At 61.0% G+C, this 19,331-nt stretch overlaps 2 protein-coding genes across 3 annotated transcripts; both read left to right on the top strand.

Moving 5' to 3' along the window:
• The first annotated feature begins 97 nt into the window (after nucleotides 1-97).
• On the top strand, nucleotides 98-6,468 carry Mapk11 (mitogen-activated protein kinase 11). Its single transcript, XM_047549212.1, is given in 15 exon segments — nucleotides 98-118; nucleotides 120-164; nucleotides 166-195; nucleotides 197-216; nucleotides 2,410-2,539; nucleotides 2,728-2,786; nucleotides 2,876-2,987; nucleotides 3,101-3,130; nucleotides 3,202-3,249; nucleotides 3,323-3,437; nucleotides 3,764-3,835; nucleotides 4,041-4,120; nucleotides 4,504-4,582; nucleotides 4,669-4,842; nucleotides 5,148-6,468. Coding segments are annotated over 15 exon segments (1,095 nt in total). The 3' UTR covers nucleotides 5,228-6,468.
• Nucleotides 6,469-8,341: 1,873 nt separating this feature from the next.
• Nucleotides 8,342-18,381, top strand: Mapk12 (mitogen-activated protein kinase 12). Of its 2 annotated transcripts, XM_047549209.1 has the most exons (12): nucleotides 8,342-8,645; nucleotides 8,722-8,851; nucleotides 11,189-11,247; nucleotides 14,771-14,882; nucleotides 14,973-15,002; nucleotides 15,331-15,378; nucleotides 15,720-15,834; nucleotides 16,045-16,116; nucleotides 16,220-16,299; nucleotides 16,369-16,447; nucleotides 16,526-16,699; nucleotides 17,884-18,381. In XM_047549209.1, the coding sequence occupies exons 1-12, from the start codon at nucleotides 8,521-8,523 to the stop codon at nucleotides 17,961-17,963; spliced, it is 1,104 nt and encodes a 367-aa protein (XP_047405165.1). In that variant the 5' UTR covers nucleotides 8,342-8,520; the 3' UTR covers nucleotides 17,964-18,381. The 2 variants fall into 2 exon arrangements, with proteins under 2 accessions (XP_047405165.1, XP_047405166.1); XM_047549210.1 differs by lacking the exon at nucleotides 15,331-15,378.
• Nucleotides 18,382-19,331: the final 950 nt, after the last annotated feature.

Genomic DNA, 19,331 nt, shown 5'->3' with positions numbered 1-19,331 from the left:
CCGCTCGGCTGGCTCGGCTCGGCGCTGCGCGGGCTGGGCGCGGGCTGGGCGCGGGCTGGGCGCTGGGATTGCGCCAGCGCCGGCCTCCGCTCCGGACATGTCGGCCCCGCGCGCCGGTTCTCTACCGGCAGGAGCTGAACAAGACCGTGTGGGAGGTGCAGCAAGCGGCTGCAGGGTCTGCGCCCGGTGGGCTCCGTGCGCCTACGGCTCCGTCTGGTAGGGGCGGGGCAGGGCAGGTGGGGCCGGGGCGGGACCCAGTGCGCGCCCCCTCCCCGCGCGGCGCGGGTTCCCGGCGTGGGGAGGGGCCTCGCCCTGCCTCCGCCCCCGGCCCGCGCGCCGGGGAGGAATGAATGGGGGGAGGGGCGCGGAGGAAACTTTCCTACCAGACGCGGCTCTCGGAAGGGCGGGGTCGCGCTCCAGCCTCGCTGATCTCCAGTGTCCCCCAGTGGGCGGAATCCTGGGGCGTCACAGCTGACGGGGAGGGCGGGTCTTTCGTGGCCCTAAATGTCCAAGCAGCCGTCCGGATTCTCTTGGGCAAAGGCCAGGCAGCCCCCAGAGTCTAGCAGATTTCCCGCGCCCTAGATAGGCGCTATTATTTGAAAAGGGAGAGGCCAATCGGGGAGGTCAAGACCTCTCCCTTAGGATGTCTTCAGGCTCCCGTGCGTGTCCTGCCCCTCCCCCACTGTTGTGGGTGTCTCAGCTTCTTACCCGGCTTAGGCCTGAGCAGAGACGCCTACCATTCCTCTTGCAATCCTCAGGGGGTGTCTACACCCCTCCCAATCTTGACCCCACCAAGGAAACTCAGACTACAGCCCCGGCAGCTAATCTGAGGTCCAGAGGATAGTCTCGATGGGTGCAGTGGTCTGGTACTCTAGGCACCTGCTGAAGGGTGCTTACAGAGTCCCTAGTTGCTGCTGCAAAGGTTGACAATGAGGCTGATCAAGGAAATGACGTCAAGAGGTGCTCCTGGGTCCTTGTGAGACCAGTGTCAGGTAGCTGCTGTCCACTGCAGATCATGTTGGGGGCAGGAAAGCAGGGGCTGTCAGGCTCTTGCAGGGTAGAAGTGGGATGTCTCACATCCCCTCTTGGCCAGTTCTCAGGAGCTTGCAGCAGGCTCAGGTGGCCCCGAGGCAGGCTCACATCTTCTGCTATTGCTTGCCTGCCATCAGAAGCCTCCTGTAGGTCATGTCTATCCCAGGGCAGGGTGCTATCTTCGTCTCTAAGACCTAAGGGCAGAGAGTAGGGGATGATGTGAGAGTGGTTCTAGGAGGCTCAGCCTCCCTGGACTCACCTTAGGATTCAACATCTTGGAGCCCCTGGGAGAGGTCAGATTTTCCAAGCCAGGCAGCCTCCCTGGCCCTGTGTTTGCTCAGTTCCACTGCTGAGGCTGATGACCAGATGCCAATTCCCTGCCACTTGATTGTACAGATGCCATCAGAGAAAAGGATCTGAGGCCCCACATGAGGCCACTGCCCTTACCCGGATACCGGGAGTGACTTGGACCTGGCCCCTGATAGGGGCCTGGCTGGCTTTCCTTCCACCACCCTGCAAGCCCATGAGCATCCCAGACCCAGCATGCCCTACCTGCAGTGTGGGGATGGGGGGGCAGTCCTGAGAGGAATAGAGGTAGGAGAAAAAGAGACAAGCATCAGCCAGGGGGACCAGGCTATGCAAAGGCATTGCTGAGGGCAGGGCTCATGCAGCTGGTTCATAGCTGAACCCTTATCATAAGGGACCAGCAGAGGGTGGGGACCTTGTCCATTTGTGATTGGGAATGACTACGATGACTGCTGCCTCTCCAGCAAAGGGTAGGTGACTGAGAAGGCTGGTGCAGAGGTGGAGAATCAGACCTCTGGGGAGTGGGGCTGAACAAGGGAATGTTTTTTGGGCCCCTAGGTCCCCCTCAGCTGGACATTTCCTACAGTCCAGTTTCTCATTTACAAATTAGGATGCCATAAAGACCTCTGGTCACTTCCCTTTGCATTGGAATAAGCGACGAAGCGACGGCATGGGGATTCCAGGGTCTTTGTAGTTGGCTGTAAATTCCTTAGTGAACCTCCCAGTCCACGGGTGAGGGGCCATATGTGGCGGGAGTACCAGTGGCTGCTTTCCTCGCGGATTTTTCCATGCCCAGGCCTGGCTGTGAGTGGGGCCTGGGTTGGGGGCGAGAGTCGCAGGACAAGAGAAAACAGGGCCCGCCGGAGAACGCTGCTTGGCAGTGACCTGAAGCCTCCTTCCTGGCGCATGCGCGAGGGGCGTGGGTGAGAACCGAGGGTGAGCCGGGGAGCAGGCGCGGGAACGTGCCTCCAAGACTGGGACCGACACACGGAGTACTGCCCAAGGCCCGCTGCCCGCTGCCCAGCGCAGAAAGGCCCAGGGGTCTCAGCCCCTCACGTGCCCGCCTTGCAGTTCCGCCTACGATGCACGGCTACGCCAGAAGGTGGCGGTGAAGAAGCTGTCGCGCCCCTTCCAGTCTTTGATCCACGCACGGAGGACATACCGCGAGCTGCGGCTGCTCAAACACCTGAAGCACGAGAACGTGAGCCGGCTGTCCAGGAGCAGTTGGTGGGAGGGCGTTCCCGGATGGGCCAATGGGCAGTATCCCTGGGGGTCCGCAAGGGCTGGGCCGGGACAGCAGTGCGGAACCCTTGGGAGGTCCTGCGAGTCTTTACCAGCGGGGCGCTGCCCAGCGTCTGAACCGTGGGCCTGCCTCCGCTCCCCGCCTAGGTCATCGGGCTTCTGGACGTCTTCACACCCGCCACATCCATCGAGGACTTCAGCGAAGTGTGAGTGGCTGGACTGGTGCGGTGGTGGCTCGGGGAGAGCATCCAGGAATGGGCGGTGGGCGCTGTCCTGACCCCTGACCTCACTGCAGGTACTTGGTGACCACCCTAATGGGCGCCGACCTGAACAATATCGTTAAGTGCCAGGCGCTGAGCGACGAGCACGTCCAGTTCCTGGTTTACCAGCTGCTGCGTGGGCTAAAGGTGGGGCTCTGGGCTCTTCTTACCCCGACCGACCCACCCACCGACTGTGGTCCAGGTGCGAGACAGGGAGGGAGCCCGAGCCCGGGCTCACCACGGCCTTTCCTCTCCTGCAGTACATACACTCGGCCGGGATCATCCACCGGGTAGGTGCGGTGCGGTTGTGGGTATAGTCCGCTCGGCTCCTGCCTGCGCTGACGCCCCGCCCACCCCGCAGGACCTGAAGCCCAGCAACGTGGCGGTGAATGAGGACTGCGAGCTCAGGGTGAGGGGCCATGGGTGGGTGGGCAGTGGGGGTTCACTTGGAGGGGCCTCGAGAATGTCTGTGGTCGCTCCAGATTCTGGACTTTGGGCTGGCACGCCAGGCGGATGAGGAGATGACAGGATACGTGGCCACACGCTGGTACCGGGCACCCGAGATCATGCTCAACTGGATGCATTACAACCAGACAGGTGCTCTCGACCCTTACCCATGACAGCATCTGACCAGAGAGGGCTGGCAGAGCTCACACCAAAGCTGGGCAGGGTGGCAAAATGGTGGAAATGGGGCCAAAGAGGGACAGACAGGGTCTGGGGCCAGCTTTCAGAAGAGCCTGTACCATGGTGGCTGGTGGGTTGGGGCCAACCTCTCCCCCTTCGCAGGGCAGGATGTAGAGGAGGAAGGGCTCTGCTAGTCTTTGGGCGTAAGTGTGACTGAGGATCACTGGGCTGACTCCTCCCCACCTCCAGGGAGACTTTGGGTAGGCACGCTGACAGGCTCTTCCTTCTTCCCCCAACAGTGGACATCTGGTCTGTGGGTTGCATCATGGCTGAGTTGCTCCAGGGAAAGGCCCTCTTCCCAGGAAACGACTGTATCCTTAGCCCAGGCTGGGGAGCAGGGTGGGGGTGGGTTTTGGCCCTTTCTGGCAGTCTCACTTTCTCTGCTCTATGCCATACCAGCTTGGGCCCACTGCCCTCAGCTGCAGGAGAACAGGCTCCAGGCAGTGCCCCAGACTCAGGGGGCAGGGGCTGGTAAAGGTCCATAGCCCGTTGTCCAGTGCTTCCTGAGCCAGGTAGACATTGACCAGCTGAAGCGCATCATGGAGGTGGTGGGCACACCCAGCCCTGAGGTTCTGGCAAAGATATCCTCGGAGCATGTGAGTCAGCACCCAGTCAGCCACCAGCGCCCTCCACCGACCAAGCCTGTCACTCTGGGGAAGGGGTGGTATGGAGAGTATGGGCAGGGTGGGATAGTGCCCAGGTTAGGCACCCAGCCCCTTCAGGGGACGGCAGGTGAATGGGGAGGGATTTCCTGCCACAAGGCTCAGTGAGGACAAAATCACAGCATACAATGAACTGTTCTGGCCATGGGCAGTGGAGGGGGTGGGGTGCAGGGGACTCTTGGGACCTAGCTTCTGCAGGTGTCAGAAACCAGTGAGGTGCTGGAGCCATCAGATTCCACGGGGAAGAAGCCTGTGGTCTCCCGGGTCATAGAAACTGGGGATGAACAGCCCTCCAGGATCTTCTCATGTGCCCCCAGGCCCGGACATACATCCAGTCTTTGCCCCCCATGCCCCAGAAGGACCTCAGCAGCATCTTCCATGGAGCCAACCCCCTGGGTGAGGACTGGACCTGGGGCTAGGCTGGGCTCCACATCTGACCCTGGACGTGGAGCTCACCCCAATCCCTACTGCCCCTTCTGCAGCTGTAGACCTTCTTGGAAGGATGCTGGTGCTGGACAGTGACCAGAGGGTCAGTGCAGCTGAGGCACTGGCCCATGCATACTTCAGCCAGTATCACGATCCAGATGATGAGCCAGAGGCTGAGCCCTATGATGAAAGTGTTGAGGCCAAGGAGCGCACGGTGGAGGAGTGGAAGGGTGGGCAGGGGCACCGGAGGGGTGGTGGGGCTCAGGGGCCTGAGGGCTGTGCTCCCCAGAGCAGGATTTTGCCTGTTTCCTACAGGAAACTCTCCAGTTCCTCCCGAGTGGTCTGTCCTCCACTCCAGAGTGGGGCAGGTGGAGACGAGTGTGTGTCCAGCAGAGGTGGGGGCAGCATAGGGCAGGTTCTGGTTCTCCACCTGAGTGGAGTTGCTTTCAGAGGGTGGCATGCAAAAACCAGGCAGTGGGTGCTGGCGAGCAGGGCTGGGGCTGTACAAGCTCACCCTTTTCTTCACCTCCCCCAGAGCTCACTTACCAGGAAGTCCTCAGCTTCAAGCCCGCAGAGCCACCGCAGCCGACTGGCAGCCTAGAGATTGAGCAGTGAGGTGCTGCCCCGCAGTCACGCTCCAGCCGGCAGCCCTGGGCCTGGCCCTTTCCTCAGCCCTGAGCCTGCTCCTGGGACCCTTTGCCTTAAGGGGAGTCTGCACACACGTGAATGCAGGAGCACGGGCACGAGTGTCTGTCATGTGTCAGAGTCTGGGCAGAAGTGTCCCTCAGCCCACCTTAGTCCTCCCATCCTCTACCAGCTGTCAGGCTCCCCCTCAGGACCTCACTCTGTGGGATCTGGGTGCCACTGGGGATCCCCTTGACAAGTGTATGTTTCTCCAGATCAGCCCCAGAGGATGGACTGGGGTTGGTGAGGGCAAATGAGCCAGGGTCCCTGAAAACTCAAAGGGAGGTTCTCAGGGGTTAAGCTGCTCAGCCTGTAAGTGGGAGACTATCCTAGGAATTGCTGACACCCACAGGTCTGTGAGCTGAGGCGGGGCCAGTGCTGAGGCAGGGCCAGTGCCCCACCAGGTTAGGCAGGGTCTCCCTTGGGGATGGCAGGGTGGAGACCACCACCAGATGTCCAGTCAACAGCTGCTTACAGCCCTGTGTTTGCCTGTGGCATGTGTGCAGGAGTATCCACTCTTGCGTTCACATGTCCGGGCGTGTGTGAGTGTGTGCTTGTGTGTGTATCTGTGGGTGCCCAAGGCCCAGCAGCCACGTCTGGCAGGAGGTCTGAGTTGGGATGGTCACAGGCTTGCTGTCCTGCCCCAGTTCCAGATTCCCATGGGGTGCCAAGACCTTACTGTGCATCAGGTTGGGACCCTGGGGGCCCAGGGGCATCCTTGTGCGCAAAAGCTGGGGCTTTCTCCTTGGGCAAGGAGGCTTCAGCAGGCTCCAGAGTCATGCAGGTACAGTGCCAACTGGAAGGCTGATGGAGGAGGGGGTCTATCCTTGAGGATGCTAAGGCAGACAGTACATGGATGCTGACTTGGACACTTCTGTCCCTGGACCCTGGCCCAAAGCTAACAAGCCTTTGCCTGCTTCTACCTCTGCCCACTGTTGTGGCCCTACAGCAGGAGATCAGGGTGCTCAGGTCTGTGGGTCAGTCCTCATCTTCCCTTCTCCCAGAAAGGAGCTGACCAAGTAACCTCTGGGACAGGATCCTGCTTGGAGACTTGCTGGGGGTATGGCTTCTCCCTGGAGAGGCAGTGACCTCTTGATTCCAGGGACCCAGGAAGTTCCGGATGTTAAGTGCCTGCACCAGAGGTGCACAATAAAGGGGTTTTCTCTTGCTCAGTTTGTGTCCAGGTCCCAGCCTTTCTGTTCCCCACTATCCCTTTGCCTGGAGGGGGTACCTGGATCTTCATGCTTCTCACATCTCCAACTGGCCAGTCCCCTTGGTCCTCCAGTGAGACCATCAGACATCTGGCACCCTCGCTGCTTCCTGGAGGGTTTGAGACCCAGGAGGCCAGGGGAAGATGAGGCCAGGGAGCTCCAAGGGGAACAGGAAGTGATGGCCATGTATACGCTGCCTCAGTGGTTCTGTGGGGGTATCCCTCAGGCAGGTTTGTGCTCCTGGCTCAGACTCAGACTCTCCCTCACTCAGTGGTCAGGTCATTTGGATGTCTCTGGGAACAAAGACCTGCCCTTCCCCAGGTGCTGAATAGGGTAGAGGAAATGGCTTTCTTTTCCTTCCTGGTTAGGACAAAAAGCCACTCTAACCCAGGGACTCACGCATAGCTCTCATTACTGCAGCTCACAAGTGTGGGCATTCTAGGTCTTGGAGACCTGGTGAGTGTGGAGGCTGTCCTGGAGAGAACCTCAGAGGCCAAGCTGTGCCAAATCCGGTGCTTGGGGCTGGAGGATGGGAGCAGAACTGGCTATGTGGCCCCACCTCCACAGCCTGTTCTGCCCCTGGACCCTAGGGTCCCCCCCAGGGTAAGGAAGGCAACTCGGGCTGCCTGGAGTGGGTGGGCATTTCATCTGAGGCAGCCCAGGGCAGGGAGGGTACAGGATATAGGCAGCTGTGGTCTGAGTGGGTCCGAGCTGCCCCTGCTCACTCTGTCACCAGTTCACAATGTGCCAGATCACCGGCGGGCCACAGCCCAGGTGTAAAGCTGCTCTGGCCTGGCCGGGCTGCTGAGCTGCTGATTCATGGCAGGCAGGCGGGGCACAGAGGGCAGGGAGGGGACCCTGGGATCCTGTTACCCACCAGTCCAATGGGCTCCTGGAGTGGACCCCACATTCCCTCCTCAGACCTGGGTTGCTGAGCTGTGGGAGGGCTAGGGGCTTTGTCCTCCAGGAGCCATTGGTCCCGGACTGGGCCAGACCCCAGGAAGGATGCCTACAACGAGGGGTGGGGCAGAAGGCCCAAGCAGGTCCCTTCACCCTGGATACAGGCACACCTTTATGAGTGAAGTGAGGCTCAGCCTGCCTTTGTAGACAAGCTAGGCAGGGGTGGGGCAGACAGGGCATAGACCCAGAAAATGCCCAGAGTAGGCAACCGACACGGCAGGTGGGGGGAGAGGAGAAGCTGGGGGTGCAAAAGGGCCCAAGGGGGACCTATAGGACCAGCCCTTCTGGCTCCTGCCTTGGGAAGCTGGGGGTGGGCGGCCAGAGATGGAGGTGATGCAACCTGAGAAGTGCTGTAGACAGGACCAAGCCTTCTCCATGTGGAGGGAAGACGGCAAGACTAGAGCGGGGATGGGTGGATTCTTCAGGGTGGGGCATCCTTGGGGGCAGAGTGGGGAGCAGACACTGGGGCTTCAGGGTCCAAGGGCCTCGGTTGGGGGACTGCATAGGGGTGGGGTGGGGTGGAGTACGGGCAGGTGAACAGTGATGTGGGGTTGGGGTTAGGACCCAGGTGGGCTCCGGTTGCTTAGGATGGGCCTAGAGCCCTGGGAAGAGGGCAGTAAGGACTGGAGCCCAGAGAGGCCCCTGCTCAGACTCCAGAGCTGGGAAGTCCAGCCGGGGGCGGAGGCCGGCCAGGGTGTCAGGTCCGGTCGAGCTATGGGGCGGCCTCTCCTCCCCCTTCCCCCAGGCTCCGGCCCTCCCCCGGCGGCCGCCTCGGGTTTCCGGAGGGGCCGGAGGGCGGGCGGGGGCGTCACGTGCGCGGGGCCCCGGGGCCGGTTGGTCCGCGGGCGGGGGAGGGGCTGCGCGCTGCCGGCGGGGCTGGGGTCGGGCGGGGGTCGGGCCAGGGCCGGCGGCTGGGACGAGCCCAGGGCGACGACCCCAAGAGAAGGGCGCGCGCGGGGCAGGCCCAGCGGCGCGCGGCGGCCCGGGACGTACGCGGGGGCGTCCGCAGAGCCCGGGCCCGCGGGGCTGCGGCGGGGCGGCGCCCGGCCCGCGATGAGTTCGCCGCCGCCCGCCCGCAAGGGCTTTTACCGCCAGGAGGTGACCAAGACGGCCTGGGAGGTGCGCGCCGTGTACCAGGACCTGCAGCCCGTGGGCTCGGGGGCCTACGGCGCCGTGTGGTGAGCGCGCGCCGGGCGGGGCGGCGGCGGGGCGTCCGGGAGGCCCGGCCCGCCCGCTAAGCCCTCCGCCCCGCAGCTCGGCCGTGGACAGCCGCACCGGCACCAAGGTGGCCATCAAGAAGCTGTACCGACCCTTCCAGTCAGAGCTCTTCGCCAAGCGCGCCTACCGAGAGCTGCGCCTCCTTAAGCACATGCACCACGAGAACGTGAGTCGCGTGCCAGCCTCGACTGCGGCTCCGCGCGGGGGTCGCCGCCCACCCCCAGCCCCCAAGCCCTGCCCGGCCCACTACTCAGGGAAGACCAGACCCCCTACCCAGGCAGGCGGCCGCAGCCTCAGTGGGGACAGAGTCCGGCCACTTTCCGGGCGGTTACTACTTGCCCCAAGCCCAGTCCCTCCTTCTCAGCTCCTCAACTTGGTCTCGGGCAGCATCTGGCTCCTCAGCCCAGGCCCTGGCCAGGGAGGGTGACTTGCCCAAGCCTGTGGGGTCCTCCGGGTCTCACCCCAAACCCTACCTCCAGCCAAGGTGGTGGGAGGAGGGTTTTCCTGCTCTCTTCTCCAGCCCTTCTAGCTCTTCCCCTTTCTCTGTCCACCTTCCAAGTCCTCCAGTCCAGGTGCGGGGCGCGGGGTGGGGTGGGAATGCAGGGCAGGGCAGAGTGCTGAGGTCAGGCTCTGTGGCTGTCACCTCCAAGCCCTGGGGTCTCTGCGTTGGAGCGCACTATGGGTTTATGGGGAATTCGGGTCCCCACTGGAGAAAGGCATCTTACTTCCAGTCCTGCCCATGGGACACCACACATGGCTGCCCCTGGGCCTCTCATGTGGATATTGTTCTTTCTTGAGGGATGTGAGTATAGCCTGTGAGTTCTGTCTCTTCCACCCCAGTCTGGACACTCACACCCTAGCTCCTGACAGATGTTCTGCCCCCTCCTGGGTCATCAGCACCACCAGCCCCCTGGGAACATGAGGTCCCTGTGTCCACCAGCAAACTGACCCCTTGATTCCTGGCCAATGCCACTTAACCCCTCTGGAGGGTTGTTTTCTCTGGCTCCCTGTGTTCTCTCCAGCTCTGGGCTTGGCTGGCTTCCTTTCGGTGTACAGTCCACTTGTGGACATGATCCCTGCCCTGGCCCTTCCACCTCCGAGTCACCTCAGCCATGTCCCATGAGTACTGCCACCTCCATCCTTGGTTTCATCCAATCTCCCACTTCTACTCACCCCCACCCACCTGCCTGTCCATGGTTCTTGTTTAGCCAAGGGCTGCTGACCTCCTCCTCAGTCACCTCCTGCCTCTGGCCCAGTCTGTGCTGGTATCCCCCTGTAGTGCTCCACAGCTGGGCGTTGCTGCATCCAGAAAGTCCTGAACACAAGCTGGGAGGTTCGACCTATCGTGATCACCTTCCCATAAGGAAACAGGCTCAGAGAGGCTGGGTGCTCCACTCAGCGGGGACAGTGGTTGCCACAGGCCCTAGTACCATCCCCTGTTTCCCCCTGGTCACTTTAGGCCTTCTCTCACCCTCGCCCCCTGCTCTGGACCACAGTCCACATCAGATGGACACTGTTCCTTATCCATCTCTTTTTAGAGATTTCCAGGTGCTCCTGCCCCCCAGTTCTCAGGTCATATCTTCTGCCCCCTGGTCCTTGGCTTCCCCATGCATGTTCCTACCCACAGCTCTGACTTTGGCTGCAGTGGTCACCCAACTGCCCCTCCATCTTAGGTCCACTGTTTCTGTACTTCACTCTGTTCCTGCAGTGCAACCAGATCATGTTCAGTGTCATACCTGGGTTTCAACCCTTCTAACATGGCTCTTCATATCAAATTCAGCCCTTCCTCTGGTGTGCGAGGTCCTGCTGGGCTCCCTCTGGCCTCTCCTCTCCTTTCCCCTGGCCTGGGTCTCAGTCAGCTGGCCTCCCTCTGTGTTCCTCAAATCCAGGGGTGTTCTCCCTCCTGTCTTGGCCATGATGTGCCTGGCCTCTGCTGGCCCAGCCACTTGCCCCTCAGGCTACTGATATATGCCCCTCATACAGCCTCCAGGAGGACTTCCCGGGCCCCTAAAGACCTGTCACCCCAAATGCTAGAGCTGCCATTGACACATTGCCACCTGCTGTCCATTTCCTTCAACTAGGTCTCTGTAGGGGTCAGGTGGGCAGGCCACAGTCCTGCCACCTGTCCTCACTAGCAGAGGCATGAACCCAGGAAGGATCTTCCAGATGCTGGCTCTTTCCAGGGGGCTGTCCCCACCCTGGTCCTGGGTCTGCTTGGTTGGGGAGAGGAACAGGGGAGGGAGGGTCAGGAAGCTACAGCCCTAGGACTTAGGCCAGACACAGGGCTGCCTCTCCCAGAGAATCCCGGCTGTCACTGTCCAAAAATAGCCTGTGTCTGTGGGCAAGTGTACCAGGGCTTGGCCACACTGCCAGTGGGCACAGTGCAAGGAGACAAGGACAGCTGCAGTGGGGCTTCCTGCCTGAGTGCAGTGCTACCTGGGTGTGTCCTGAACCCCTGCATCCTCTGTATGTCCTTGACCCCGCCTGGCCTTCTGCCCTGCAGGTGATTGGGCTGCTGGATGTGTTCACTCCTGATGAGACCCTGGATGACTTCACAGACTTGTGAGTACTGGACTGGGCTGGCCAAGGGTGGGAGGGGCACAGGTGACCCCTGGGTGCTGGCTTCATGTTCTGGGATCATGTCTTGGGGTCCTTCTCCCAGTAGCATGATGAGGGTCCAGGGGCACATAGCCCATCCCCTACTCACATCACAGTCTACCCCACACCTTCATGGAATCCTGAGACCCATAGACAATAGCGAGCCTGGGCAGAGCTGGGGCTTCTTCCCTCCAGCCTGGCCCTGGGCCCTCAGTGTTGAGGTGTGAACCCTGCACCCCGTGTTGAACAGGCAGGTTCTGGGCTTCTCCTCCCTCCAGCCTGGCCCTGGGCCCTCAGTGTTCAAGTGAGAACCCTGGACCCCGTGTTGAACAGGCAGGTTCTGGGCTTCTCCTCCCTCCAGCCTGGCCCTGGGCCCTCAGTGTTGAGGTGTGAACCCTGGACCCCGTGTTGAACAGGCAGGTTCTGGGCTTCTCCTCCCTCCAGCCTGGCCCTGGGCCCTCAGTGTTGAGGTGTGGACCCTGGACCCCGTGTTGAACAGGCAGGTTCTGGGCTTCTCCTCCCTCCAGCCTGGCCCTGGGCCCTCAGTGTTGAGGTGTGAACCCTGGACCCCGTGTTGAACAGGCAGGTTCTGGGCTTCTCCTCCCTCCAGCCTGGCCCTGGGCCCTCAGTGTTGAGGTGTGAGCCCTGGACCCCGTGTTGAACAGGCAGGTTCTGGGCTTCTTCCCTCCAGCCTGGCCCTGGGCCCTCAGTGTTGAGGTGTGAGCCCTGGACCCCGTGTTGAACAGGCAGGTTCTGGGCTTCTTCCCTCCAGCCTGGCCCTGGGCCCTCAGTGTTGAGGTGTGAACCCTGGACCCCGTGTGAACAGGCAGGTTCTGGGCTTCTTCCCTCCAGCCTGGCCCTGGGCCCTCAGTGTTGAGGTGTGAGCCCTGGACCCCGTGTTGAACAGGCAGGTTCTGGGCTTCTTCCCTCCAGCCTGGCCCTGGGCCCTCAGTGTTGAGGTGTGAACCCTGGACCCCGTGTTGAACAGGCAGGTTCTGGGCTTCTCCTCCTCCAGCCTGGCCCTGGGCCCTCAGTGTTGAGGTGTGAGCCCTGCACCCCGTGTTGAACAGGCAGGTTCTGGGCTTCTCCTCCCTCCAGCCTGGCCCTGGGCCCTCAGTGTTGAGGTGTGAACCCTGGACCCCGTGTTGAACAGGCAGGTTCTGGGCTTCTCTTCCCTCCAGCCTGGCCCTGGGCCCTCAGTGTTCAGGTGAGAACCCTGGACCCCGTGTTGAACAGGCAGGTTCTGGGCTTCTTCCCTCCAGCCTGGCCCTGAGCCCTCAGTGTTGAGGTGTGAGCCCTGCACCCCGTGTTGAACAGGCAGGTTCTGGGCTTCTTCCCTCCAGCCTGGCCCTGGGCCCTCAGTGTTGAGGTGTGAACCCTGCACCCCGTGTTGAACAGGCAGGTTCTGGGCTTCTCCTCCCTCCAGCCTGGCCCTGGGCCCTCAGTGTTGAGGTGTGAGCCCTGGACCCCGTGTTGAACAGGCAGGTTCTGGGCTTCTTCCCTCCAGCCTGGCCCTGGGCCCTCAGTGTTGAGGTGTGAGCCCTGCACCTCGTGTTGAACAGGCAGGTTCTGGGCTTCTTCCTCCAGCCTGGCCCTGGGCCCTCAGTGTTGAGGTGTGAGCCCTGGACCCCGTGTTGAACAGGCAGGTTCTGGGCTTCTTCCCTCCAGCCTGGCCCTGGGCCCTCAGTGTTGAGGTGTGAGCCCTGGACCCCGTGTTGAACAGGCAGGTTCTGGGCTTCTCTTCCCTCCAGCCTGGCCCTGGGCCCTCAGTGTTGAGGTGTGAGCCCTGGACCCCGTGTTGAACAGGCAGGTTCTGGGCTTCTCCTCCCTCCAGCCTGGCCCTGGGCCCTCAGTGTTGAGGTGTGAACCCTGGACCCCGTGTTGAACAGGCAGGTTCTGGGCTTCTCCTCCCTCCAGCCTGGCCCTGGGCCCTCAGTGTTGACGTGTGAGCCCTGCACCCCGTGTTGAACAGGCAGGTTCTGGGCTTCTCCTCCCTCCAGCCTGGCCCTGGGCCCTCAGTGTTGAGGTGTGAACCCTGGACCCCGTGTTGAACAGGCAGTTCTGGCTTCTCCTCCCTCCAGCCTGGCCCTGGGCCCTCAGTGTTGAGGTGTGGTCCCTGGACCCCATGTTGAACAGGCAGGTTCTGGGCTTCTCCTCCCTCCAGCCTGGCCCTGGGCCCTCAGTGTTGAGGTGTGAGCCCTGGACCCCGTGTTGAACAGGCAGGTTCTGGGCTTCTCCTCCCTCCAGCCTGGCCCTGGGCCCTCAGTGTTGAGGTGTGAGCCCTGCACCCCGTGTTGAACAGGCAGGTTCTGTGCTCCAGACTCTGGCACCTGGTGTGTGCCTCGAAACCAGAACTGCTGACCTTTGTTGGCAGATGGTGCAGAGGCGGCAAAAGGACCCACCCTGCCTCTGCCCTGCTGAGCTTGTCCTGCAGCTGGCCAACCCAGACTCACATTGCTGTTGGCAGAGGCCACAGTAGGCCTAGGAAGAGCTGGAGAGGGCAGCAGGCTACTTGTTGCCTCAGCTTCAGAGGTCAAGGCCCACCCTGGCCCAGTGTTCTCTGGAAGGTGCTAATGTCACCTTTCCTCCACCTGCCCGCTCATCCCTCTGGCCCAAATGTCTATGGTCCCCACCTCTGCCCCAGGCTCCCGCCCCTCCCTGCCTGTGAAACTTCATGTCTAGTGGCCTTCAAGGTGCAACCCCAGCCCTTGCTTGGCATGCAACACTCTTCAGTTGGAAGTCCAAAGCCCTGACACAGCTGGGCACAGTGGTATGTGCCTGTGATCTCAGCTTATTGAGAGGCCAAGGCAGGAGGCCAACCTTGGCATCACAGCAAGACCCTGTCTCAAAAAACAAAACAGCCAGGCATGGTGGCATGTAATCTCAGCAACTCAGGAGGCTGAAGCAGGAGGATCACAAGTTCAAAGCCAGACTCAACAACTTAGCAAGATTCCCTAAGCAACTTAGGGAGTCCCTGTCTCAAAAAATAAATGGGCTGGGGACGTAGCTCAGTGGTTAAGTGCCCCTGTGTTCAGTCCCTGGTACCAAACAAACAAATGAACAAACGAAAAAAGCAGAACTTCTGCTCAGCAGCAGAACCCTTGCCTAGCAAGGGTGAGGCCATGGGTTTAATCCCTGGCACCACAAAAAACAAGAAAACCAAAAACCCCAAGGAGCACCTGACATTCCAGGCAGGGGAGGCGAGAGGGAGGAGGGGAATGTGCTGGAGAAGGTGAGGCCATTCCTTAGTGACCAGTGGGGGGTCACTGAGCAATGATGGGTGGGGCCTGGCATGGCAGGGGCATCAACTGGACTGGGCAGGACAACAGGACCCTGAGACTGGGCAGGACTGGGTGCTGCAGGGTAACACTTGAGGAAGACCTGCTGAGTCAGGGTCTTCTAGGGTCGGAGCCTGGGCCCAGGGGGTTAGCCCAGATGCCGAGGCTGACCCTGCCCTACTGACGGCACTGGGACCCCGCTTCTGCAGCTATCTGGTGATGCCGTTCATGGGCACTGACCTGGGCAAGCTCATGAAGCATGAGACACTGAGTGAGGACCGAGTCCAGTTCCTGGTGTATCAGATGCTGAAGGGGCTGCGGGTGAGGCCTGCAGGGAGTGGCTGCCTGGGTGGGCTGGTCAGGGCTTTGTGGCCCAGGGGGCCTGCGAGCTGATCCCTGTCTTTCTCACAGTACATCCATGCTGCTGGCATCATCCACAGGGTGAGTCCTGGCGGGGGAGGGAGGCCACTATTTGCCCCTCCCTGGTCGTGTGGGCAGCACAAGAGGGGTTCAGTCCCAGCCTCCATTCTTGCCTGTAAGGTGGGTGCAGTGTGACCTGATGTGGGGGTGCACACAACGCCTCAGGCACAGCCCGTCAGAGGTCTGCCCTGGGGCCCAGTCCCTCTACCCTTCCTTGAAGGGCTTCCAGGGCAGGGTCCAGGCCTTGCCTGCTGGTCCCAGCTGAGGTGCCGCCCAGGCCCCTGGCTTGCTCCAGGCTTGCCCCATGCTCTGGCAGGCAGGACACAGTGGCCACCTTTTCTCTGCCCAGGACCTGAAGCCTGGCAACCTGGCTGTGAACGAGGACTGTGAACTGAAGGTTTGCTGGGCAGGGTACATGGAGGGTACAGGGCTCCTTCTCCATCTGCCCAGCTACCTACGTGCCCTCAGGCCCAAGCAGGGGCCAGACAGTGGGTGGGCCCGAGGAGGCACTTGCAGGGCGGCATGGAGCATGTTTCATACTGACTTAGGGGCTGTGAAGGGCCCCCCAAGACAGGCAGGGTGACACCGGCTCCCAAGGTGGGCTGGGCTGGGGGCATTAGGCACAGGGAGGAACCCTGGGGTCCAAGGCGAGTGGCAGAGTCCCAGGTCAGAGGCTTCAAGCCTTCTTCCTTAGGATCTCCTCAGGGGTTCCCTCAGCCCCACCCCAATTCTTTTCAGATCCTGGATTTTGGCCTGGCCAGGCAGGCAGACAGCGAGATGACAGGATATGTGGTGACCCGGTGGTACCGGGCACCTGAGGTCATCTTGAATTGGATGCGCTACACACAGACGGGTGAGAGGCCCCCCCAGAGACTGGAGACCCCATGCTACATCCACCTCCTCCCTGGTTCTTTGTGGGGAGCCCATGGCCGCGTGAACCTGAGTGGCCCAAGTGTGCATGACCCGCCCGTTCCATGCCCGTGTTCTCCCCTCCTTCCCGTGTCCCACCTCCCAAACCCCTGGTGTGTCCGCACGTGGGGCACTGACAGAGCTTCTGTCTCAGTGGACATCTGGTCGGTGGGCTGCATCATGGCGGAGATGATCACAGGGAAGATACTGTTCAAGGGCAATGACCGTATCCTTCCTGGTGGGCATCTCGGGGCCGCTGCCTGGGCACGGGGAGGTGGATGGTTGTATGGGGCCCTTTGGCCTGTGCTGTGCTCCTGACCTCCACGCAGACCTGGACCAGCTGAGGGAGATCATGAAGGTGACAGGCACACCTCCCGCTGAGTTTGTGCAGAAGCTGCAGAGTGCTGAGGTCAGTGGGGGTGGGCAGGCCCACTGGACCAGGGCCTGGGAGCTGGCCCTCACCTTTCTTTCCATGTAGGCTAAGAACTACATGAAGGGTCTCCCTGAACTGGAGAAGAAGGATTTTGCCTCTGTCCTGACCCACGCAAGCCCTCTGGGTAGGTCTGAGTGGGGTGGGGTTCCCAGGTGCTGGGGCATGAAGCAACCCTGGCTGGCCTGATGCCGTGTCCCCCCAGCCGTGAACCTTCTGGAGAAGATGCTGGTGCTGGATGCAGAGCAGCGGGTGACGGCAGCTGAGGCACTGGCCCACCCATACTTTGAATCCTTGCATGACACAGAGGATGAGCCCAAGGCCCAGAAGTACGACGATTCCTTCGATGATGTGGACCGCACCCTGGATGAGTGGAAGCGTGAGTGGGGACCCCCCTGTGTTGGGACTTGTGTCGGGACCCTGTGTGCCCTGTGCCAGTAACCCCATGTTTCTGAGTGGCAGGTCAGTTGAGGAGGAGCTCAGGAGGTTGGAAGGCAGCGTGGGGCTGTAGAACTTGGCCAAGGTGACCTCTGGCTGGAGCGGAAGGTGGTGGGGAAGAGTGTCCCTGGTAGGGGCTCCACACAAAGGTTGTCACAGGATGTATCCCAGGAGCTATGCAGAGCAGGTCTGAGCTCAGGTCAGCAGTGCCCACTGGTCTCTCCCATCCCCCAAGCCTGCTGGCCCAGGCTCCCCCATGTCTAGGCCAGAGATCCAGCCACACTGGAGCCCCTCCACATCCACCTGCTTGTCCCCAGCCTCTCTCACACCTCTTGAATGTGTTCTCGCCTCTTCTTGCCTTGTTTCAGGACCCCTTCTACCTGCTTACAGGGAAAGTCAACCCTCATACAGCCCCCAGGACCAAACCCCTCCCTGACACCCTGTAGCCACACTGGAGTTCAGATCTCCCCATGGCTGTGCTCAGCATCTTCAGCTCTGTGCTGGCTGTCCCCTTACACTGAGGGCCCTCCCTTCATCTTTGAGGGTTGACCTCAGGCTGGGCTCAGGGAAGCCTCCCCAGTCCCCTGCCTCCCCCTGGAAGGCTGTTCTGCAGATACAGCCTGGGGGACAGATCACCAGGGTGTGCCACTAGTGCCAAGCTTCATCCTGTCTGTCTCAGACCTGGGGCTTTGGTCCTGCGACCTGGGGTGGAGGGCTGGACAGGCTGGGGTTCTCCAGTCATGGTCCTCGGGGATCTCTGTGCCTCCAGCAGGAGCGCCACCCTTCTGTTCTCCTGTGCTCATGAAACATTACTGGTGACAAGCAAGATAACATGAAAACCGCAGGCCACAGGATCCTTTCTGTGGTTTCCGCCCACATACATTGTGGCTAGGAGCGTTTGCTTTTACAGTAGGCCAAGGGGGACACGTGACCCAGCCCCTGGAAAGGAACATGAACTCCCATCACCTCCTGTTTCCCTGGGAAAATCAACTTTTTAGCAGTTTTCATGCAAACTCTCTGGAGGGGGACTGGCCCAGTTAGGATAAGAAGAAAGCCCCATGTGGTGCTGGCTTCTGCCCTCAAGTGAAAAGGCTGCCTGTCCGGTCTGTTCTTGTCTCTCTGCAGGTGTCACTTATAAAGAAGTTCTCAGCTTCAAGCCTCCCAGGCAGCTAGGGGCCAAGGTTCCCAAGGAGACGGCCCTGTGAAGACCTCTGGGAGGCACAGGGACACCCTAAGAACTCTGGCTGGGAGCTTCAGGCTTAGCTCCCTCCCCTGGGAGGGATCCTGATTGTCACTTGCTTGGGGCTTGCCTCCTAGGGCCGCTGCTTGGAGAGGCTGAGTGGACCCCTCCATGAGTGGACTCCTTCCTTCCCCAAGCCTCTTCCTGTGCTCTTAGGTGCTCCCAGCTGACCTTGAGCATCTCAGCTTTCTGCACAGGACCCCTACCTAGCCTGCTGGCCTTGGACACCTGGCGGGGCAGTGGTCCCTTCCAACAGGGTGCAGCAAAAAGCTCAGAGCTGTTTGTGGCTTAGGGTCAAGTGCTGGCCTCTGAGCCCTGCCTGCTCTGAACTGTGCCAAGGTCAGCTCTCAAGAAAAGGAGAGGGAGGGAGGGCAGTGGGCGTTGACTCAGGGACATCATCTCTCCTGGGAGTGGTCATCATGGATTCTCCTGCAAACCCAACCTAGAGTGTAAATCAGCCATTTGGTGTGCCCTGCCAGCTGGAAGGAAATAAACCCTTTTGTAGACCTTCCACTCTGGCTGTGTGGTCTGATGCCAGAGCCCCTCCTCAGACCTCTGAATGCCTGTCCTGTGTACAGAAAGGTGGCACCTGAGTTTAGCCCTTCCAAGCCTGTGGGGGATCCAAGCACCTTACCTCCCCGCCAAGTTACAAAGCTGGTGTCTACTTCCTAGGCCTGTGTCAGTGAACCCCAAGCCCCACATTGGGGCTTGGCCTCCTCCATTCTTGTGAGGTGACCTTACTCTAATTCAGGCTTAAAGTCATAGTCGTTTGGGGGTGGGGCTGACCCAGGAGCAGGATGGGAGGGGTATTAGGACTCGCCAGGGCCTCAGACAGGGCTAAATCACCTTCACCCTCCTGGGGAGGAAGGAGATGCCATGCCAGTTGAGGTACCTCTGATCTCTGAGGTGGCCTGTTTCCTTTGACAAGCTCTTGCTCCTCCCCTGGCCATGCCCTGGGGGCATCCATAAGCAAGCGCAGGCTACCCCCTGTGGGCCATTCCTGGTCTCCTGGGACAGGCCTCAAGATCAGAGGCCACACTTGGGCTTCTGATGGCCCTCGCTCTCTGCACCTTCCCTCCTGTAGATGTACCCAAACCTGTGTGTGTGTGGAGGGCAGGCCATCCAGGGCTCAGGTGTCCCTGGCCTGCTGCTGGGAGTTCAGGTGGACAGGTGCACAGTTGACTGGCAGATACGGTCAGATAAGTGGCCACCATGGCTGCCTACCTGCTCTGTGCTGAGCCCTTCTCATGCCTTTGGTTCAAACCTGGGCCAGACCTGGCGATTGCAGTGTGGAGACTTGCAGGAGGTATCTGTCCCCACGTTTCACATGACC

This window comes from Sciurus carolinensis, chromosome 4 (assembly GCF_902686445.1).
Source record: "Sciurus carolinensis chromosome 4, mSciCar1.2, whole genome shotgun sequence".
NCBI lineage: Eukaryota > Metazoa > Chordata > Mammalia > Rodentia > Sciuridae > Sciurus > Sciurus carolinensis.
This window is presented reverse-complemented; position numbering and strand designations above follow the sequence as displayed.